The 22,100-nt window shown below is 30.6% G+C and overlaps 2 protein-coding genes and 1 long non-coding RNA gene across 4 annotated transcripts in view; 2 read left to right on the forward strand and 1 right to left on the reverse strand.

The window, feature by feature from the left end:
* Nucleotides 1-26: 26 nt before the first annotated feature.
* Nucleotides 27-5,661, reverse strand: LOC100749984 (asparagine synthetase [glutamine-hydrolyzing]). Its single transcript, XM_024372477.2, is given in 11 exon segments — nt 27-246; nt 322-556; nt 624-913; nt 998-1,125; nt 1,196-1,425; nt 1,501-1,675; nt 1,743-1,979; nt 2,073-2,198; nt 2,304-2,448; nt 5,451-5,505; nt 5,508-5,661. Coding segments are annotated over 11 exon segments (1,941 nt in total). The 5' UTR covers nt 5,647-5,661; the 3' UTR covers nt 27-65.
* Nucleotides 2,617-4,125, forward strand: LOC105682091. 2 transcript variants are annotated; one of them, XR_004462980.1, is made up of 3 exons: nt 2,617-3,027; nt 3,170-3,486; nt 3,576-4,125. It is a non-coding gene; the product is annotated as an uncharacterized LOC105682091 (long non-coding RNA). The 2 variants fall into 2 exon arrangements; XR_001102798.3 differs by having other exon boundaries at nt 3,170-3,461.
* Nucleotides 5,662-5,763: 102 nt separating the features above from the next.
* Nucleotides 5,764-22,100, forward strand: part of LOC100750102 (serine-rich adhesin for platelets) — a 134,543-nt gene continuing 118,206 nt past the window's right edge. The window contains exon 1 of the mRNA XM_003485673.4: nt 5,764-7,493. The gene's annotated coding sequence lies outside the window, so the exon portion shown is untranslated. The remainder of the gene's footprint in view (nt 7,494-22,100) is intronic.

A 22,100-nucleotide genomic window follows, 5' to 3' on the forward strand; every position in this document is an offset into this window, starting at 1 on the left:
CATTCCTTACACAGTTTTTTTAGCTAATTTATATAATAATTAATTATTTGTGCATATTCAGGATATTAATTGATTCTTGCATTTTTAATCTCTGCTTTATTTTTTTTATGATTATTTTCTACATCTGCTTTATAATGTGCAATAAATCTTGCAGATGGATCACAAACTCCCTTTGTCCACCGTGGCATCCAAAAGTATGGCATAAAATTTTTAGCTTGTTCTGCATAATGTTTCTCAAAAACTTTTCTGAAGTGTAAAAATTAATATTTATTTTTGGAGTACTAGTAAAGCATAAAGTAAGTACGAAGATAAATATTAGACCTGTAGTAAAGAGCTTCTTTAGTTTTTGGAGGACAATGAGGGAAGTTTAAATAAGCTTTTTCTAATTCTTCCTGTGAAATATGGGCATCTACTATGTCATCTATAATATGGAAAAGCGATTTCTTGAACGATGTTACACCATCGCTGAAAGCTTCTTTATGTCTCCATAATATATTTGAGGGCAACAGATTCGTATCATCAAATGCAGATCTTAATAAATATTTTTCAATTCCTCCTGTAGTGAATAATATATTTAAATTTTAATTTAATTCGTCAATTTTTTTTATTTTATTAGACCATACCTTGAGGCTGTCTTGAAGCAGCATCTAATGATAGATAATAATTTGTGAATTGGATATCTAAGAATGGAACTCGTAATTCTAAACTAAATGCACTAGTTGTTCTGTCTGCTCTCAGGCTATCATATAAATATATATCTTTCAATAATCGAACAGACTCATTGTGAGCTTCTGTTGCATTTGGTGCATCTCTGAAATAAATGTATCCTTGTGCCAATTCGTCTGCACCTTCTCCACTAAATATTACAGTTGCTTTTGTGTTATATTTTATGTATCTTGAGATAAGATACATACTGAAAATAAAATTAATATCTCTGAACATGTACAAATTATTGATTCATAAAATTAAGATACTTTGTTTGTACAATGTAGTTTACCCAATAGATGCTCGAATTGTAGTAATATCACAGGTCTCTAATTGATAAATGAGTTTGTCCAAAATATCAACTACATCATCTTTGGAAAATATTACTTCATGATGTTCTGTTCCTATATGTTCTGCAACCTAATAAATATTATTATATTTAATTATGAACCTGAGGAACATATCATTACATAAAAATGTAACTTTCAACCTGTCTGGCTGCAATAATATCTGGACTGTTTCCCATACCAATTGCGAAACTTTTTATTTTATATGGAAATTTCATCTCTTTTGCATGTCTTACAAGTAAAGCTGCAATTAAACTGGAATCTAGACCACCTGATAGTAAACAACCAACTTCTCTGTCAGACATGAGTCTTTTTTTCACAGCAACCGAAAGTAGCTTTCTTATATTTCCATATACATCTGTACTACTCAAACCTGAAATATAATTTATTAGATTATTTTGTTTGTTTAAGGTTTATAAATACTACAATATTACATGTTTCAACAAACTATTATAAGGAACAAAAGCTGCAAAATGAGGCTCGTCTCCAGGTTGATAATAGTTTACTTTTGTTAATAATTTCGTTCTACCATTGTTTAAAATTTCATATTCTTCATAACTTCCTGGTTTAAATGGCTCCAATGTCCATTTCGATGTCATTTGTTTAGTTATTTCCATAAGCCCCTAAACAAACATTTTAATGGCAGAAATGTTTATTTCATACTAAAAGAATGTACATTTAATTTATTACTTTGCTCTCTGAACAAATCCCAAGTTGTCCATCATCAGAGCTTAATCGGAAAAGAGGTCTAACACCATAGGGATCTCTACCAATAAGAATCCTTCTACTTTCAATATCCATTAAACAGAATGCAAAGACTCCATCAAGCATTTTTGTCACGTTTTCAATACCAAGATGTACATATAAATGTATTATCACTTCAACATCACATCTGGTTGTATATGTAAATCCATGTTCCATACCAAGCTATAAAATTACATTTATTATGTAATAAGTGAAACAATTATCTGAAAATAAAATAATATTTAAATAAACAATAACGAAAAATGACAGTGTTACCTTTTGATAATTATAAATTTCACCATTGCATAGTAAAAGTAAATGTGGATATTGATAAAGTTTCATTGGTTGCATTCCATGAAGATTGTCCACAATTGCTAATCTATGAAACCCAAGATAACCATTCTGCAAGAAAAGATTACAAAAATTTGTTTATATTATATAATTACGTTAATAAATGTATGTATAATTGTTTGAAAAGTACTTTAAAAAATTTTAAGGAAATTATACCTTAACTGCATGATCAAATTCAAGTTTAAATGCTTCTGGACCACGATGTGCTATCCTCTCAAAGTTTTCAGAAATATTGGTTAAACATGGTACATCTAATCCAAAGAGAGCCCAAATTCCGCACATCTTATATTTTTTAACTGTACTAGTTCATAACAAATTATTATCAATTTATAATGTAAACATCTTGCATGGAAAAATCAAGCATGTACTAAATAAACACTGAATTAAAATATTAAAAACAATAAAAAGTACCTTACGAGAAATTGCTAAGAGTATCTTACGAAAAATCGAATTTCTCTTTCGTTTTAATTGTTATTATATGTACATACATATGTACAACACATATAGTAATTGAAGCGACAGATGTTAAGAGTGAATGACCACGTGTCCATTACGAATACGCTATTCCACGTATGTATGTAAGAATTTACAGTTTTCTGACGTAATGTTGATAACATTTAACAAATAATATGATAATAACATAAAAAGTATATTAATTTAACTCAGTGCCTGAGTTCGTTCGAACTAGTTGGCAAACGACGGAATTTGTTTATGATAGGATGATAAGAAGCCCAACGTATCTTTAAATGACAGATTTAATCAGTATTCGATAGCTCATAGATGACTCGCAATATTTGATTGGAATAGTATGTACACATGTACAATGTTGTCATTTTCAATGTTCTCGCGAGCGTGGGTTCTGAATTAAGTGGATAACCCTGTATGTATAATAATTGCTAACTTCTAAATTCATCTCAGCTTTCAGTCACGACTGTCATTCTATTTTCGTCTTTTGTACCCTTCTTACTCTTTTTATCTATATTACTTCCTATTACTATCCATATGTACTACTTTTTTAACAGGCAATCCCATTTTAAAATATTATGTCGCTTCACTTTAAGGAATATGGGTGCTGTGCGGATCATTTTTTATCCGAAATGTTCAAAGTAAATCCTACAAAAAATACGAATAGAAGGAAAAGGTTGAAGAAGAATGTCGTGCCCGAACCATCAAAATATTTCTTTAAAAAATAAAGAAGAAACAGAAGATGTACAAGAAAGACAGCTTGTAGTCGAAATACAGCTAATGAAAAAAGAAGAAGGGCAAGACGAAGAAGGGTATCAACATCACCACTACCACTACCAACAACAGCAAGTGGACGTGGTTTATTAGTGTAGAGGTAACAAATTTTTTTGGTGTTAAAAATAACATTTTGTAAAACGTAAATTTTTATGATTTCACACCAGCTTCATTGCTCTATTATTCTAGAGGTAAATATTAGTGAATACTTTTGGAAAAAATACAATGTTCCAGTTTTATTTCTATTAAATGCAAAATAGTATACATTCGTCCGAAAAGAAGAGGACGAATCAAGAAGAAGAGGATGAATCCCGACATCTTCGCCTGAGAAGAGGACGCTTCGTTGCAGAAGGCAAGAATGCTGTTCCCCATTGACTCTTTTATTCATAAGATAAGGCAATCAATCACTGTGAAGTCAGCCTACAAAACAATCGTGTTCCGAATTCTACAGTTTCTGAAGAATCAATTCCCCTTCAACTATTCTGAAGGAGAACTTTCCGTTAAAGCTAAAGAAGATCCGCGCTCGAGAAGACATAAAAAAAAAGAGGGCATGCATGTATCAAGAGTGAAAAGGAAGGGCGAAGATCAGTTTAGATTTTCTCAACGACAGAAATTTATTTATTTCTTTTATTTTTTTGTTAGTAAATTATTATATTCTAACAGTTTGTACTATTTCTAACTCGGCTTTATGTGTGTCATCGTTCAAAAATATAGTAAACAATTAATTTCTCTTTCTCAATTTACAATTAGTTTCATTATTGCACGATTTTATCATTCTTATACTTGTCTATCTCGGATAGGATAGTAGATATGAACTTTTCCGTAGAACCATACAATTAAATGTTTCTTGTATAACTCAATGGAATTTGGAATGGAACCCAATACGTTCTTGTCTATGCTAGTATGCAACCAAACAAGGCAGAGATCTCTAATTTTCTAGGTTCTTGTACATGTTAATGTCAATTAAACCCAGCACTTAGCCGCATGGTGCACAACTAGGTCCAAAATATAAGAAATGTTATATTTTATTTAAATAAAAAATAATATTTTTATAATAAATTTAAACGTTCTCTACTCATTATTTATGACAGGCGTGGATTGATATGTCCGAAAATTATTCTAGTAAAGATGATCCCATAAAGCATATTTATTGTGTAAAAATTATATATGTGTATAACTTAGCATATATATATTATGTTAAATTCCTTTGACATTACACACAATTAATCAATTAAAGAGTATATTACTTATGAATAAAATATAACCTACAAAGATACGTTAATGACGATTAAACATTTTTCAATCACAAAATAAAAAATTGTTTTCTATTCCTTTGAATTGGTTGAACTTTATTTTAAGGTACCAAAAATTATATATTTTATTTGCAGTCTTGTAGTTCTCGACCTATAAAATTTCAAAATATAAATTTTAAGTTACGGAATTCGCTGGTTCAAAAGTTCTGACTGTTATGGACATGAGAATGTAGGAACGGTAGAGACTATAGGGACCGTGCAATAATTGACGAAAGATGTGGCCGTTTCTAGGGAGGAGGGGACATAGTATTTAGGACCGCATTGGTGATTGGATGTGATTGCGGAAGCGCAATTTTATTTTCATCAAGTAAGGCTGAACCAATGTAAATGGTTAACTGGTTTATTTTCTTCTCGCAATACAAGTCATTGAGTCAGTGATCAATGATCGATGCGTCCCTAAAGTACTACATGATTATGTTTTCCTTGGGAGTGGCTCATACAAATAGATCTCGACACTCGTACACCGAAGTCTAAGGAAAACCGTCCGAAAATTGAGTCGTGACTAGCTGTGAAAAATCAACATGATAAGCAAGAAGGTTCTCGTTCTGCGCATGCGTGACATAGTATGAATGTCTCAGTCAGAGACAGAGACACTATGTTCACCTCTGTCTGTCTCTCAAGAACGCGATCTTTGCCTACTGTCCATGTTGATTTGTCACAACTAGATACGACTCAATTTTCGGTCGATTTTCTCTAACTAGTGTCCAGACCTGTTTATATGATCATTAGTAAACTTGTTAATAAAATTTACCTTGCAGGGTCGTAATTTAAGCAGTCACCGTGATGGAAAAACTGATAAGTTATTTCGTAAGAACATAATAGGAGCTGATAGGATTGAAAGTACTAGCGAGAAAGTATCGCATGTCGATGTGCCGGTAGCCATCTGATGGCAGAGTTTGGAGTGTGCCTACACGATTGCAGTCAGTGGTGCCCTCTTTCAACTCCATTGAAAATTTGGTAACTCATGTGAAGTAGTGATTATATTAAAGACAGGAGGGGGACATACGATCGCTGTTCCTCTTCTCTGGTTTGCTCTTTTTCCGTTTAATTTCTTTGATCGCATAGATCGTTTTTCTTGGTAGTATATGCATTTAAAATTCAAGACAAGTTACATTTAATTTAAATAAGTATGTTTATACAGAGTAGGAGGTAATCAAACTGGTGTACGTAATAAACGTCCAGGTAGTTTGTTCGATCAGCTGGTCACTTGTGAGTTGTGTGAGACCGCCTTGAATGTTGGCATACAAGTGCGCCGAGCAGTTGGCTCTTGCCAGGGCTCCAGGAAGGATGTGTAATCGGGGGTGTACGGTTCTTGAGACTGCCACCGGTTTTTTGCGTGCCGGCCGCTTTATGGCCTACAACGCGGCACCATAGCCTCGGCTATCCGATTAAAATATCTTTATTTCGTGGTTTATTCATCCGTCCGGTGTAAAGAGTATGATCGACAACTTGTATTCACAAAAATGGAGTAGTTGTTGGCGAAAAGTTTTTGGTGACGAGTTATTTTCTACGGTGAAAACAATATCGAGAATTGACGACGTTCGTTAGTTACCGCGTACTTATCGTTAAAGTTTTAGTTCGACAAGTTGAAACCTGTATTTTCAAGGTTAGAACTGACGAATATCGTGCACACAACACGACACGACACGACTTGGCGGTGGTGCGCTTCGCATTTTTATGACGCGCTTAGGTTAAGTGTCATTCGATGTACCATCGAATTGTTGAATGACAAGTTGAAAAAGAAGCAGATACTTATTGCATCAATTACATCAAAATTTTCTTTACGGATACTACACGAGTGTACACATTCTGTTTGAGAGAAAGGGTAGTAAGCGTGATTCACTGTGGCGAAGAAACAACGAGACGGAACCTCGCCATTGCAACTGATCAAATTCAACATATGTATTTGTGTGCCCTTCTTGGTGCAACGAAAATTCCCGCAAAATAAGCCGGTCGATACGATCCAAGTGTCTCAGAGAAAGAAGTTTGTGGATTTCTTTGGTAAGACAGCGTGGTGACCATCGTTCTGCGTTAGTCGTATTGATAGATGATGGGAATGATCCAAAATGTTTTTCTGCAAACGTCACATAACTTCTCTGATCAATTAAACAAAATTTAAGAAAAAGGAATAAAATAGTCTGACTCTAAGCTGCTGTAATATCGTTCAAGTCATTAAATTTTCGGATCGTATTAATTGCTGAACATATTAATTGTTCATATCGATACGTGTTCCAAATTGCAAGAAACCGGAAGGAAGTGTGTGCAATTAAACGATAAAAAAGTACGGCTGACGTGGGTTAGCAAATTATAGGGTTTGTTATCGACGTCATTTAATGGCTCACATGATTCTTGTACTTAATGCAAAACCTAACCTCAATGCAAGCAGTACAAAGTACTTATCGTAAATCGAAATCTGCAGTACTTTCGTTTCTAATCGATGAGACAAGCAAGAGAATACGTCAAGTTTGATTTTACAATCGGTTTTTGAAAACGGCTTGACGACTCGATTCCAGTACTTAACAGTTTCGATCTTGGGAGAAAAAGAGAACACACTGTGCCGGCATTATCTATTTATCGACAGTTTATACTAATGTATAGAGTTCAGTGGTGAAAAATTGATTCAGTGTGTGCATAAATAATTAGTGAAACGCTTTTCTATATTAGAAATTTTGTAGCTACTGGCTAACCAACTTTATCGGAGGACGATTTTCTAGCGATAACGAAAACGATTATTACGCAAATAAACGACATCGCTGCCGAAAAATTTTTAGACAGTGCAACGCATCGTATCAAGGTAAATGCATATATGCATAGTGGCATGAAAATAAAACAACTATTTAAGACAAATTATCTTGTATGAAATCTTATTTCATTTCTTAATTTTAACATTTTCTCTGAAAATTTTTAAATTTGTTTTTTGTTTTACACATTATCATATTTTAAATATCATAATACTAGCGAAACGTGTATTTTTAACAACTTGTATTTTCTGTGTAACACTAGTTTTTTTATCGTTTATATATATTGATTAATTCTTCAATTTAATTCTTAGTAAATCGATTATTAAGCATATTCTTTAATGTGAAAAATAAGCTTTTCTGGAATAAAGTAAGGTAGTATTTATTTATTAATGTAAAGATAGAATGCAATGTAGACACAGAAACGAAATTAAGATGATTTTTATAGAATGTCAGAATGTATGATAAAATTTCATTTTGGCCAAGCCAAAGACAATCCCTAATAATCAAGACACCTTATGTAAGATATACCGTGTATTCTTTGGGTTTGGCTAATCAGGAAGTAATAATAGCTGAGGTATATACACATACCTATGTATATATATCTACATATACATATGCACCTGTTATGATATCGAACTGCTGTTTATATTTCGATATTTTTTATATAATTTCGATATAATTATCGATTGTTGCGATATATTTGTTTAATAATATGAATTTTTGAAAATTTTGAGTTATTTAAGGGAACTCAATTCGAATAAAATTTCTTTTATTTTTGCTGACAGGAATAAAAACATGCTTAATCAATGTAGAATTTGTAATCAATTTTTTTGGAGTATAATATTTTTTGGAAGTACATACATACATATATACATTTTTTGGTAATTTCGCGCGTGTGTGTGTGTGTGAGTAACGTTCGTTATTCGCTATTTTAATATCGGCATCACACTGTTCATTTAAAACGCAATAAAACGGCAACATGAAATCGTATATAAACTTTTAAGGAGTCGTTGTAAAAGAGAGGTTTCAATCTTCATTCTTCATGGTGATGTAAGTCATGAAGAAATTTTTTAAATTTTGTAGAGGCGTTTAGTTCTATAAAATCTTCGGGGAAGGAAACCATCTTTACATTTTCATACTGCTTGTTAGCGTAAAAACATCTTCGAGATGATTCATCTTATCGAGTGAAAATAGGGGCTTCGTAGTAAAATCATGTCAAATGAATTACTATATGATTTTTTCTCACCAAGTTATAACAGTTCGAATATCAACAATTTTTCGGTAAAAATTCTGTAATTTAATTTCTTAATTTCTTTACTGTGATTTCCTTATTATAAAAAAGACTATGACAAATTGAAAAAATTTAGTTAGGTCATCCATGATTTTTTTATTATGAGAAACTCAACATAAATGAAAAGTTTCCGTAACGTATTATACAATATAAACAGTAGTAACCTTCTGTCCCTTTATATTTTTCTCACAAATCTATCATTTATATCATTTATGCAAAATCTCTGATAGTCATTAGTATTGTACATGCTATACTATACGTATGTATATATATTTATAAAGAATCTATTCATTTTATCTTTCGTTCTGTTATGTATTACGCATAATTTCTGTTCATTGCTGTAATTCAATTGGATTGTTATGTATGAACAAATCAGTCTCATTAAATTTTCTTACAAGAAAATGGAAAGCATTAAGCTTCCATTTTAGATTGAAATTATCATATCGATTAATTAGTTTTTGTTCTTTCTAATGAATATTATGAGTTTTTGAAGTATTAAACAGGATCCTTTTTTTTCTTAATGTACTACGTATATACAAAATTTAACGTCGAACTTTTAATGAAACATTTACTATATTATACAGAGTGTTCTGTGCAATTTGGCAAAACTACATACATATATGTAGCTCTAAAACGATAGAAAATAAAAGATATGTCATTAGGCAAAATGAAAACGTTCCGATTGAGTTTTGAAGAGTTTACCTTTATTGTTTTAAAGTGAATTATAAATGTTTCTATATAGCAATCGATACCAAACGATCTTTTTATTTTCTACATATAAAAAATGAATATCTTTTACTTAATAATCACATCGATCGAAATTGATTAGTTTACAAGATATTTGAACTTTTATTTCGTAAAACTTCTCGTAAGAAAAACAAAGAAAGATATATCACAGTAGCAGTACACTTTTCGATTCTTATGGTTTCAACGATGTATTAAAATCACATATGTATCACATAATCACATAGTGGCTCGCGAAAGTATTCGGACACCCAATAGAAACATTTTATAAATATATACATAGGTATATTACAAGTGTTACACGAAACTTTATGATGTTTTATTAGCGCTGTAATGAGATATGACTATCATGATTATATTAGTAACGTTTGAAATAAATCTGATAATGTGTATAGAAGGTATAAGATATTTGTTAATTTATTGCAAACATACAAGTACACTTCGTAAAGATTATTATTTAAATAGTCAGTTATTCACTAGAGTATTTATTGTAGTAAGTCATGATATTTAGAGAGACCATTTTTACTATTAATTATGTGTTTAAGACTCATGTAGTATATTAATTTTTTTATTAAATGTATGTTTGCAATGAACGTTTTGTCACTTCTACGTATACATTATTGGATTGCTTTCAAATTTTACCAATATAATCACAATAATCGTGTCTCATTCCAGTTCCATCCAGATTTTATTCCATTAATGAAACATTAAAAAGTTTCGTATAATGCACATAATATAATACATTCATAAAAGTTTTCTATGGAAAGTAAGCTAATATTTTCGCGAGTAACTATATTTCAAATATTCAAATTAGATGCAATAGCAAGTAACAGCCAAAAATGATAAGAGAAGTTGTTATCTATATAACTATTATTTCCCAAAATAAAATCGATTGTAACTTTCTTTTTACGAGCTATTACATGCTCGATCGTGTGTAAATATTTTCATAAACATTTACAATTAACTGTTCGCATAAGTATGATAATGTCGAACATTGTCGTTTATCTGTCTGTCTATTAATTATCCGCGCTAATTACCGTTAATATATTCATATAAATAACATATATGGATAACGCTTTTTCTTATTCTTAGGTGGGAACATAAAATATAAGAAAATTAAATTATATATAATTTAATTGCTACCTTTTTCGGTTATTTTCGGCCCAATTGTATTTCTTTAACGTTTTTCTTAAAATATTACAAATCTCTTTTGTTTGTTACTATAATGAGAGCAGCATATCAATATAAAAATCTCGTTAGAACATATGCATTGTTTAAAGTAATATTTTAAAGGAATATTATGCGGCGAACATGAATTTATAATATTTGGTATAGGTATTTCTAGCATTTTCAATCAATTTACATATTTAAATTTAATTTTGAACATTGTTTCTATAAGAGGGAATTCGTAGGATGTACTTTATATTTTTTCCGCTAATATCTATTTCCTCTTCAATTCACATATATTTTATTTGACGAAGTAAATTTTATAAAATTTCGAGAAAGGTTGAAATACTTGTAACAGTATGATAAAGTACCTTGTTTTTAGTTATGGCAATTATTTTATGTTGTTGAATTATGCAAATGATTGTACAGATCATTTATTTAGGTACTTTGTGGATGTGCGTTTACCCGGATAGATCGGATTTGTCCCAACTCCCAATGTAAACACTTCAATTTAGGTTAGCAACGATCACCTACACGTCATCGTGCTATTTTTTAAATATTTGTGATATCGTTGGTAGTTGCGTGTATATCCATTTTTGCTTCTATAAAAGGCTTCGTTTACATCTGTGAAAAATCTGATGCTGCTGAAAAGAAATGTACAATTCGATATTTGTTTCTTACAGCAAAGATAATCATCTGTATTTATTGTTAGAGATACTTTACGTACAGAGGTAATTATTTTCTAGATTACTCATACTAAATGTTTCATCATTTTATTACAGTAGCAGAAGGTTACATTAATCATACTTGACATAAATATTAAATCCATTCAACGCGTTATGGTCGCTATGGATACCATCGGGCCCGTCAAATTCCAGACAGATACAATTCGATTCAACAGACATAACAAAAAGCACTAGATCCATCAGGTACGATAAAGTTAAAGTGGAAAATTATCACTTTACTAGGTATCATGCAGGCATTTCTAAACTTATCAAGTTTAACAGAGCTATATTAGGATTTGGGGAACACGTCCGATATTCCGAGACATTTATACCCTTCATACATCATAGTTTCACTGACGCTGTGCTCTATGGTATTCCTGGTCAGTTAGCATTCGAAATCCCAGGTTGCTGATGTAAGAAATATACTTTAAAAAAGGTAGTCTGTATTTCGTATTTACTGCCGCTATTTTAAAACGTTCGGTTAATCTCCGACTACAACTCAATACAGCATTCGCCGTGTCGAAAAGGCCACTGCCACAAAAAGCAATGGGAATGTGACCCTGCTACAAAATGCAACCGTATACAAAATGCACATAAAATAAATTCGATGAGTTGGATCGCGTGCGTATCATATCTGTGGGAGTTGCTCGTGTCTGTATCCTGTATCGGGTACGATAGGTCGAATGGTGTCTGTATTGTAGACTGGTGAATTTGGTAGAGTATCTATCGGGTGATCGATGTGGTGTCTCTATTGGGATTAGCGCTTTTCGCAATGCGTATATTGAGACTGATTGTTCGATGGTGTTTGTATTGGATTTGAGAAAGCCGGTAGTTCTTGTATCCGGTATGATGAAACGAATGTTCCTATCTATGTACGTACATCGATGTTTCTATTCAATTTTGTATGTTTCTTATTGTCTATTCATATATGGCAAATCCAAATTCATTTGTGTTGGATCTGATAGGACAAATTGAACACAGGTCGGTGTCTTCTCTACGGATTCTCATGATTCTCAAGTTATGCATTTAATCCGATGATTGCGTCTCGTTTTAATTGGATTGGGTGAGGTATATTTTGTAACTCTCTATATCCTATTGCAGAAAGTTAGAATCCTAATCTTGTATATATAATTCATTTGTCGGTATTACTAATTTGTATATTTTATATTTGTGTTATATAATTTGTCATACTACAGCAATATTTTCCTTCCTTCCTTTTCTTTTACTTCCCTCGAGACAATTTACAGTTTATTTATAAGAACATTCGGTAAAACAAAAATAGTAGGCTCATATGTTGTTTCTTTGTCTTTCTTCGGAGAACATTGTCAGTGATAGGTATGCCATTACTAATTTCATGCATTCTTTTTTCAAATTATAGCGATACTTTGTTTTGATATCTGTGTGTCTTCTTCTTTCATTATTTTGAAGAAATATGCAGCGATATGAAACAATGTATAGAATTAATATTTATATACCAATAAACATCGCTAACAAAACGATCAGAGCAGTTAAAGCATTCGAATTTTGAATACATATATAGAACAGTGGATAAAAGTTTAACGCGACTACTTTTCAGATAAATTATTGCGCTATATTACAGATAATAAATGACCAATAGTTTGCAATTGTTCGATATTACTTGAATCGTTCGGATAATGTAAAAATTGTTATTAATTCCACTTTATTACACCCCTTTAATATTCGATTTACCAGAAACTAACGCTTCTTCCAAATTTTGCAATGTCCAGTGCTTGTGTGCTTCAATGAAAGCAATTCCTAGTTTTCGATTTTTGTAACTGAGTGTTCTTCTGAAATATGCGTCCTTTGTGGCTAATATTATGAAGATATCTTGGAGCGGCTTTTAGATAAATGTTCAGATTATTTTTAGCACAAATTTCATTTTAGAAATCAGTGGCAAATAGCAAGCATATTTTTCTACATTTATAGATACCATACTTGCTTACAAACTGTCTCAGATCTTTCAACAATATTTGCTATATTTCAGCAAATGTCTTTCTCTTCTTGCGTAGTGATGTTACAATTTATACATCCTTTGGGCGTAAATTGCTGGCTGTATCCACGATTTTCATTTAAATTTGGCAATTATTATTATAAATTTAATATATCATGTTAAATAGACTTATTGTTGTTCGATGAATTTGAAGCACTACTGTGTTTGAATGTTCACCTTAAATTAATGTCAGCTATCGAATCGTTTCATACTCATCTTGTCAAGTAATAAAAAAAAGTAATGGTTTTCTTGACGAAGATTGTGATAATTCTCATAATAGTTATTTGGAGAGACAACCTTTCTTCATCTTTCACGCAACTTAAATATTCCATCTGTCCAGAACTTCTAGGATTTCCGGCGAAAAACTTTTCGATATGAAATAAAAAAGAAAAAAAGAATCTTGTCAAGTATTGTTCGCGTTTTGTAAGTCTCATGATCGTTCGTACATAGAGTGTGAGTGTACATGTAATCGTAAGGACAACTTCGAACTGTTGGTTATTTAGTATTTATAATATGGTGTGATAATCTATCAGGAAGGTAGTTGTCTTAAACTTTTTTTCACTGCTATATATATGTATATTGCACAGCAAATTCTGGTTTGTTACGTATTTAAGTTATGTAAATACATAATACAGCAGTTGTTTACTGTAAACATATTTGTTGATAGATATAACCAAGTTTATATATGAACGAAAAATCTGAAATTTGAACTCGTTTATTTTTGAAACGTCAAAACTTTTATACCTTATACTATACTACAGCCTTTTCCCTTAAAATTGTATATATAATATGGTATATATGTGAATCAAATGGAGAAAAAGGAAATAGTCGTTAACTACTTTCAACTATAGTGTATTCTAACTCGTATTTATCTACTGAAATGTCTTCAACAATTTGATCAATCCGAAAACTGAAATTATGAAATAATAAGGGGGTGTTCTCATTCAACAACTAATTTACTTAGCTTATTGCAAGTTTCTCGACTGTATAAACTGTAAAGTGTACAAAGTATCGGGAAAGTTATTCGAGTTAGTCGATTTCCTAATTACATTTCGAACAATTACTCGGCATATTACTGGGCAAGGTGCGTTGGAACATAATTTGACGGCACACTTACTCTACATTTCTCGTGGAAATCGTAATTTGGTATGGTTGTGTGTAATTAAGAACTCTATTGGCAATATATCAAGGATTACGCCGGAAGCGAATACGTAGCCATGCGCAACAGTACGATTAATTGCAAGGTCGAGCAGTCACGATGGTTAATTAGTTGGTATTTTTGCAGAAGAAAGATGAACGTCAGTTATATTATATTGGGTAATGATGATGCACGTGACACTGTCTGCTCTGCCATGTATAGACAGAAACGCGTTCGTCACATTCGTGTCGCTTTTAACTTAAATTAAATTGGATTCGTTTTCATCTCACTATCGTATATCGCTCGTCATCCGATCTTTTCCTCTCTTTCATTATTAGCATTATTCATTAAACAGCATTTACCTATATATAGCAGAGTTGTTTGATTAACGTTACGCTAAATTGGAAATAGAGTATTGCAGAGTGACTTACAAATTGCTGGAGACAATCGAGGCATTTTCTGTGCTATACAAAATCTAGATTTTAGATTCTAGATCATGTAACGGTGGGAATGAATCAAATTAAGTTATGGAGGTGAAAAGAATATTTTGACTTTGTTTAATACAGCGATGCTTCTTATGGATGTTTTTCAATTCAATCTGCTAACTCGTAACTTGGATTATCAATTTCTTAGACATAATAATTTCTTTATTTAGAGATCCCGCATTTTCTCTATTTCTGCCGTAAATAAATTATATCATAGCTATATTTAGAAGAATTTTAAATCGACCTATTTCAAATTGATTCATCTTTATTACTTTCAATTTCATGATTATGCTGTAGATATTTATGCAAATTAATTTAATTTTTAGGAATAGCAGAAATGCATCCTATGTTCCATGCACTCTATGTTGTAGGCAAAAATTTGTTTCATTCATTAATGAGTATATTTTATATATTTTTGAGTATTATGTGCATTTCGTGCGTTCTGCAGCTTTCAGTTTCTCATAAATGCATATAAATCTGCAGTCTATTTATGATTATAGAAATTTCGAGTTAAAGGATCCTCTGATTAGAGGATTGAATAGGGGGTTTAAGGATGAATATATACAAAGAAGTTTTAGTGTTTAATGCTGTGGAATATTTCATACTGTAGTACTTATAATTAATGTAGCTACTATATTAGTATTCATTCATATATACGAAGTCAGTATATACGAAGATGGCTGACAAATTTTATATAATGCAATATTTCGATTAGTTTTATCTGTCAGAAAATAAATATAAGAAAAGATGTATCGTTAAAAAAATATTCAGATAACTTGTGTTATTTCGAACTAAAATTTATTTCACTTGCAGTGTTTTATTAATTGTTACGTAATATTATTTTGATTATTTCCGTGTATCCCTATCTCTTTTTCATATTATATAAAATGTTATAACACGAAGCGATCAAAAGCGATGAAATATTATAATTATAATGATCAGTTTTAAAAGATGTCAAAATTTGACTCACAATGAAAAGAAAATTCTGACATTTCATATATATGGTAGTACGGATTGATGCCTCTCTATGTATGAAATTGTTTGAAACATATGTATGTGTAGTGTATCTACACACATTTACGGGTAACACATGTATGTATGTCTCTACTATTAGAGACGTTTAATGATGAAATACTTAGATAGAATAGACATTACAAATGACATAAGAAATAATATATGTATATACATATTTGCAAAAACTATTTCTGCATTAAGACCGGATAGATTGTGTAGTTTTTCTTCCGTTAGTTAAACGAAGCTAGAGAGATTTCTGATAATAAGTAATTTTTATATCTTAATTGTGAAACATTACATTTTTCATATCTTTAATATATAATTCAATATTTAACATATAATATATATATGTATAATAATATAAAATAGTATATAATTATCTAGACTTGTTTAATAACTCGTAACCTCGTATAGTTTATTTTTACGAATATATTTTTTCTTTTTAGTAGATTAAAATATGGGATATTGTATTTAATTTTATTAACCGAAATATCATTTTTTGTATGTTTCTATTTATATATATTAATATTGTTACTTAGCAACATATTATACACATACAACTTGTCAATATATTTATTATCAACTAACTTCATTACATAAAAAGTTGGATGAGTTCTATTTCTTTTTTACGATATTATATAAAATGAAACAAATTTCATCATAGTGATGAATGTTATATTTAAAAACAGTTACATCATCGTCAGAAGTAAAACTATAAAATTTTCGTAGAACAGGTTTCGTAGAACAAAAAATTGAAGATATGAAAAATACATATTTAAATAAACTAACGTAAGAAGTTCCATATTTTATAGAGATTTTTGCTTCATTTCCGAAGAAAATCATATCTATCAAATAATTCCTTTGTCACGCATAAAGTAACAAAAACACGTATTTTGTAATCATAGAAGTGTGTCATTCTAAATGTTATATGCGATACGACAATACGTCATCGCTTGACTTACATTAGGAATGTATTCAACAGTGTATTTCTTATCGAACAGTACGTGCCGTATGACGTACCTAGCTTCACTGATCTATAAGTTTAACTGAGCAAATGTGAAGTCCCTAGCCTCTGGTCCCTAGATTTTAGGCTCTAGGACGAAAAAGTGGCAGTAGAAGAGAAATTAGGCGTAGTGCCCTTTCAGGAACAACGTTGCATGATCTTCTTACAATTAGAAGATGGCATGATCAACGATACATGATTACGATGACATGCGTAAGCAGTAAGTAGTTGGCACCAGATCAAAGGGATAATGTCAGGCGTTCAAGTAATAATTACAATATTTTTATTAGATGTTAATAAAAATACTGGATTTCCTAGATTATACTAATAAAAATAAGCCCAAACACGATATATTTGTAATTAAACAATTATTGAATTACGTAAACGATAAGACACAAAATTTTTAAGGCGGTAAAGATTACAATGATTTTTCAAACATTATTTTCCTTAGCAAAATTGGAAACAAATGAAAAGAAATCTCATGATATGAGACGAATTCGGACCCAGGTCGTTCTAGATCCTAGACTCTACATTGTAGATTGCAGGCTGAGGCTGGATTACCCGAAAGCCATAATTCGAAATAAGTTTTCCGTCAAGAAACAGCATACTAGGGTAAAATGGTGGAGATTTGAGCCTCGTGTCCCGCCGAGGTCTAAACCGTGTCTGTCTGCTCGGTCTGTGACGTCAGAGACTTCACTTTTTCTCGTTCGATTAATGAAAAAAAAAAGATTATACAATATGATATTGCTATTATATATATATATATAATATAATATAATATAATATAATATAATATAATATAATATAATATAATATAATATAATATAATATAATATAATATAATATAATATAATATAATATAATATAATATAATATAATATAAAATAATATAATATAATATAATATATATATATATATATATATATTATAATACTAATTTGCAGATTAATTAGTAAATATTTCAACTGTTGTTATGTACATAATATATTCTAACAATTTCCGTTATTCAGTAGATGCGAATAGTCAAATCCAACACGTGTAATCATTTTAAAATGTCTCTAATCGTACAGTTGCAAATTGCGAGTTGTAATACAGAATTTTATAAATACACTTTTTTTGAACAACATATATATATTGTATATGTCAGTACATTTACCTACTTTTTGCAGGTTGCATTTCCACTCTTATCATGTTTTGCGTCCTTATCATTTCTGAATGATATATATTATCGTTACTGCATTTTTAAAATCAAATCTCGCATTCTTTGTAATTGAATGGAAAAGTTGATACTAGAAAATTGTTCGATGATTATGCTTTTAACTTTTACTAAAAAAACAAAGTTGCCACATTATGCATACACATATTACCACTCGAAAGTATTCGAGTTTTTGCTTTTCTTCGACAGGATAATATTTAAAAAGCAATATTTTTCCTTTTGATCATTACAACTATGCATTGTAATATATTATGATGCGATAAAATAGATTTTTAAAACATAATATCCAATAAATAATTTGTCATTGTCGAATTCGTATTGATCAAAGCTTGCGAAAATTTTGTTTGGAAAATTGCTTATTGTCGGCATGTGTAATTTTTCAACTGTGAGTTAGACGGAAACTGTTCTTTTAAATCGATATGAATATTATCCAAATCATTTTAAGTACATGGTGATATCTAAAATCGACGGGTACTGAGTGCTAAATCAGGGATTTAATCCTTTTACAATGTTATATATACTTAAGCAGGATATTTCAACAGGTTATTAAACAATAAGTATATTTCTTTCTTTCTGTATATCAGATTAGAGCACCAATTTTAAGATACGCTAAAATTTAGTGTATTTTACTAAGATAAAAACAGTATTTTCTTCTCACAATCCAGAAATATTCGGTCCTATACGAATTACTGCAGACCTAATTTAAGACAATTAACTACTTTCCTATTCGCTATTATTATTACCAAGATGCTGTGATTGATAACTATCGAACAAGTAATGCTAAACAATTTAAATTTGAAATGTACAGAATGTACATACAAAAGTTTAAATTTAAAGAATGTGCAGAGTGTATAAGTACATTCGAAGCTTTAATATTAAAAATTTCTGCATAAATTTCGAATAAAATTTAGTAATATCCAGTCTAGATATCTAGAGCAGTTTTGTGATATTTTTACGAAAAAATGTAAAATAAAAAAAGTTGTTAAAAAAGATTATGCAAATAAGTATCCGCCTTTCCATGCCAACAATAACGTTAAAGAAAGAAAGAAGAAAAGAGGAAAGAAGAATGACAGAGTTTGCCGATCAATCTAATACATACATTTATTGTTACCATTAATTCGTTAGTGTTCTAGTACTTACGTCTATGACTTTTATGATTATTTTATATTATACTATATATACATACATCTATCTCTGTTGAATACGTTAGTGCCGGCGCATTTCTCGCTTTATTTGGCCGAAGTAAATCGTCTTGTTCTAAATTCTAAGTTCTAACGATGAGTAGCAAAATGGTAGAAGAGGTGGTGTATAGTGTGTGGCAACTACGTTCCGCCGCTGCAGACATCGCGGCGACGCGACACGAAGGGGATATACCGTCTTTACCGACCGACTTGCCAAGGTGGCTTGCCACTTGCCATTGCCATCATCGTCATCCACGTCTTCGCAATATGTACTTTTCTTTGTTGTAGCAATTCATAATCGTTGGCGATGCATTATTTGCAAAAGCCCTTGGCAACGATTCTTCTCAGGAAATATAGCGTGATCGAGGGCAGTTGTGGAAGGTTGCTCGAGTTTACAGTAAATTCTTCGTTTGTTCTTCTTTTCCCTCCACGAGGATGAAAAAGTGTCTGGCGTTTTTCATTTGTAATGCTGTACAATGTCATAGTATTGTCTAACGTGTGACCCGAAGGTTACATGCTTGTTATTCATACCTTTTTGAGTCTTATTTTATACGATCGTTACTACATATCTATATATATGCATACATTATTGGAATTGCATTATATTACATAATTTATTTATAAATAGACTGCATATTTTTATATAAATTCATGCCTTTTTAAGGATGCAATTAAAGAAATAGAACCCAAGTAGAAATTTGTTTCTCCCTCTAAATATTATAACTTTACTTTGTAAATTTTGTACATTTATTTAACTACTTAACTGAATGCACATGATTTTTTTAATGTGGCTGATTATTTTGTTGTAGTTATCTGTTTCTATTTTATTGATTCAAGAGTTCTGGATCTCTGATATACTAAAGTATTTATATATTTTACAAACTTCCTTTATTTGTTTCTTTATTATAAAAAAAATTGAACTATCTTCACCGATAAATTGGAAAAAAAATGTATAAGTTTTCTAAAGGATTGGATCTCCCATAAATGCATAAGAAAATCAGTCTATTTACAATTATTATCAGCTTGTGTTCTTAATAAACAAAAAACTGTAATTAATTATAATTTTCTTTTTTGTGTGGAAGCAAAGACCGAAATATAAAAAATTAATAATATATTTTTCAGTAGACAGAGGTTAGAATTTCGTAGTTAATCTGCGTAGGAACTTATTTGTGTAATTTTCCTTAAATAGTGTAAATGTACAATATTTTCAAAAGTTTTCTATTCTATCCTAGAAAAATTCTATGGTAATAAAATAAAATAAAGTGATTGAATTTTTATATTGCAATTTCTTAATTTTATTAATGCTAATCGTTACGGGAGAACGATTACGAAATCTCATGAGTAATCTCTGTCCTTACTCCGATTTTGTAATGTACCTCTTTCTCTCTTCATCTTTTTCGGTTTTTGTCTTGTACAACATATATATTTTCCAGGATTCTTGTCGCGAAGGTGCCAAAGATGAGGTCAGATGCACATATAAGAAAAGATTCTAAGTAAACCTGTTGTAATCCCCGGCTCTCTTACATTTCGTATACTTCGCTGGTCTAAAAGTTGTTCAAGGTGTTTATTGTTGCTGTGAGTTATTCTAACTCACCCGAGATCTCATCGTAAACCAACCAATTTAGTACCTACGAAACGCTCCTATTAATTATCGTTCGTTTTATTTTTGTATTCAATACTCTTTATTATTCATTGATGTAATCTGTCACTGTATCTTGAATAACTATATGTATATGAATAGTTGATTTATTGTGAAACATGAATTTTATTTAAAAATATTTGCGATGACTATTCGTTTATTGAAAGTGGTAATTCATATTCCTATGTTTATACATGTGTATATGTACACTCTCGATAAGCGGTTCCTACTTTATTACATTAAATAACACTTTCATTCAATAGAATAAACACAAATTATATTTCTATTTTCATATTTTACTCAATTCAAACTTGTGATAGTTATAAATGAATACAGAAGAAGAACATAATATATATTTATATAATTGTTAATATATATATATGTTACATGTATATTGCAAGTTGATATATATGTATAAATGTCATATTTTGCTCAATTCAAACTTGTGATAGTTATAAATGAATACAGAAGAAGAACATAATATATATATATATATATATATATATATATATATATGTTACGTGTATGTTACATGTCGATATATATGTATAAATTTATTTTAAGTCGCATCAACTGTCGGTGTTATTAGCGACTAGTTTTGGTACAATGGGTTTTTGTGACTGTGACTGTAAACGTGATCTATGGTTTTAGATGGATTCCGAACCAATAGATTCAAATTTATGTACCGCGTTGAAATAAGCACTATACGTGCATAGTGCTGTAATATATACAGTGTACAACACGAATAAATCGAGCTGCAGAGACTCGAACTCGCGAATCTTTGGTCACGAATCCGAGATCTAGCCAATCGAAACAGCGCTCTTTAGACAATTTTATTATTTGCACGTTTAAAATGATACAATAGTTTTTAAATAAACAAAAAGATCTATTTGGTTTTTACATTAAGTTTGTATTTTTTCTATTCTCCTGTACATTTAAAAAATATGAATTCTAATGTTTGCAATGTTTTTGATTCTTTACAAAGTCTTATGAACTTATCAACCATTTTTTAATTTTTTGAATTCCATAAATTATTTACCTTTTCA

The sequence above is a fragment of the Bombus impatiens genome, unplaced genomic scaffold (genome assembly GCF_000188095.3).
Source record: "Bombus impatiens unplaced genomic scaffold, BIMP_2.2 scf_0075, whole genome shotgun sequence".
NCBI lineage: Eukaryota > Metazoa > Arthropoda > Insecta > Hymenoptera > Apidae > Bombus > Bombus impatiens.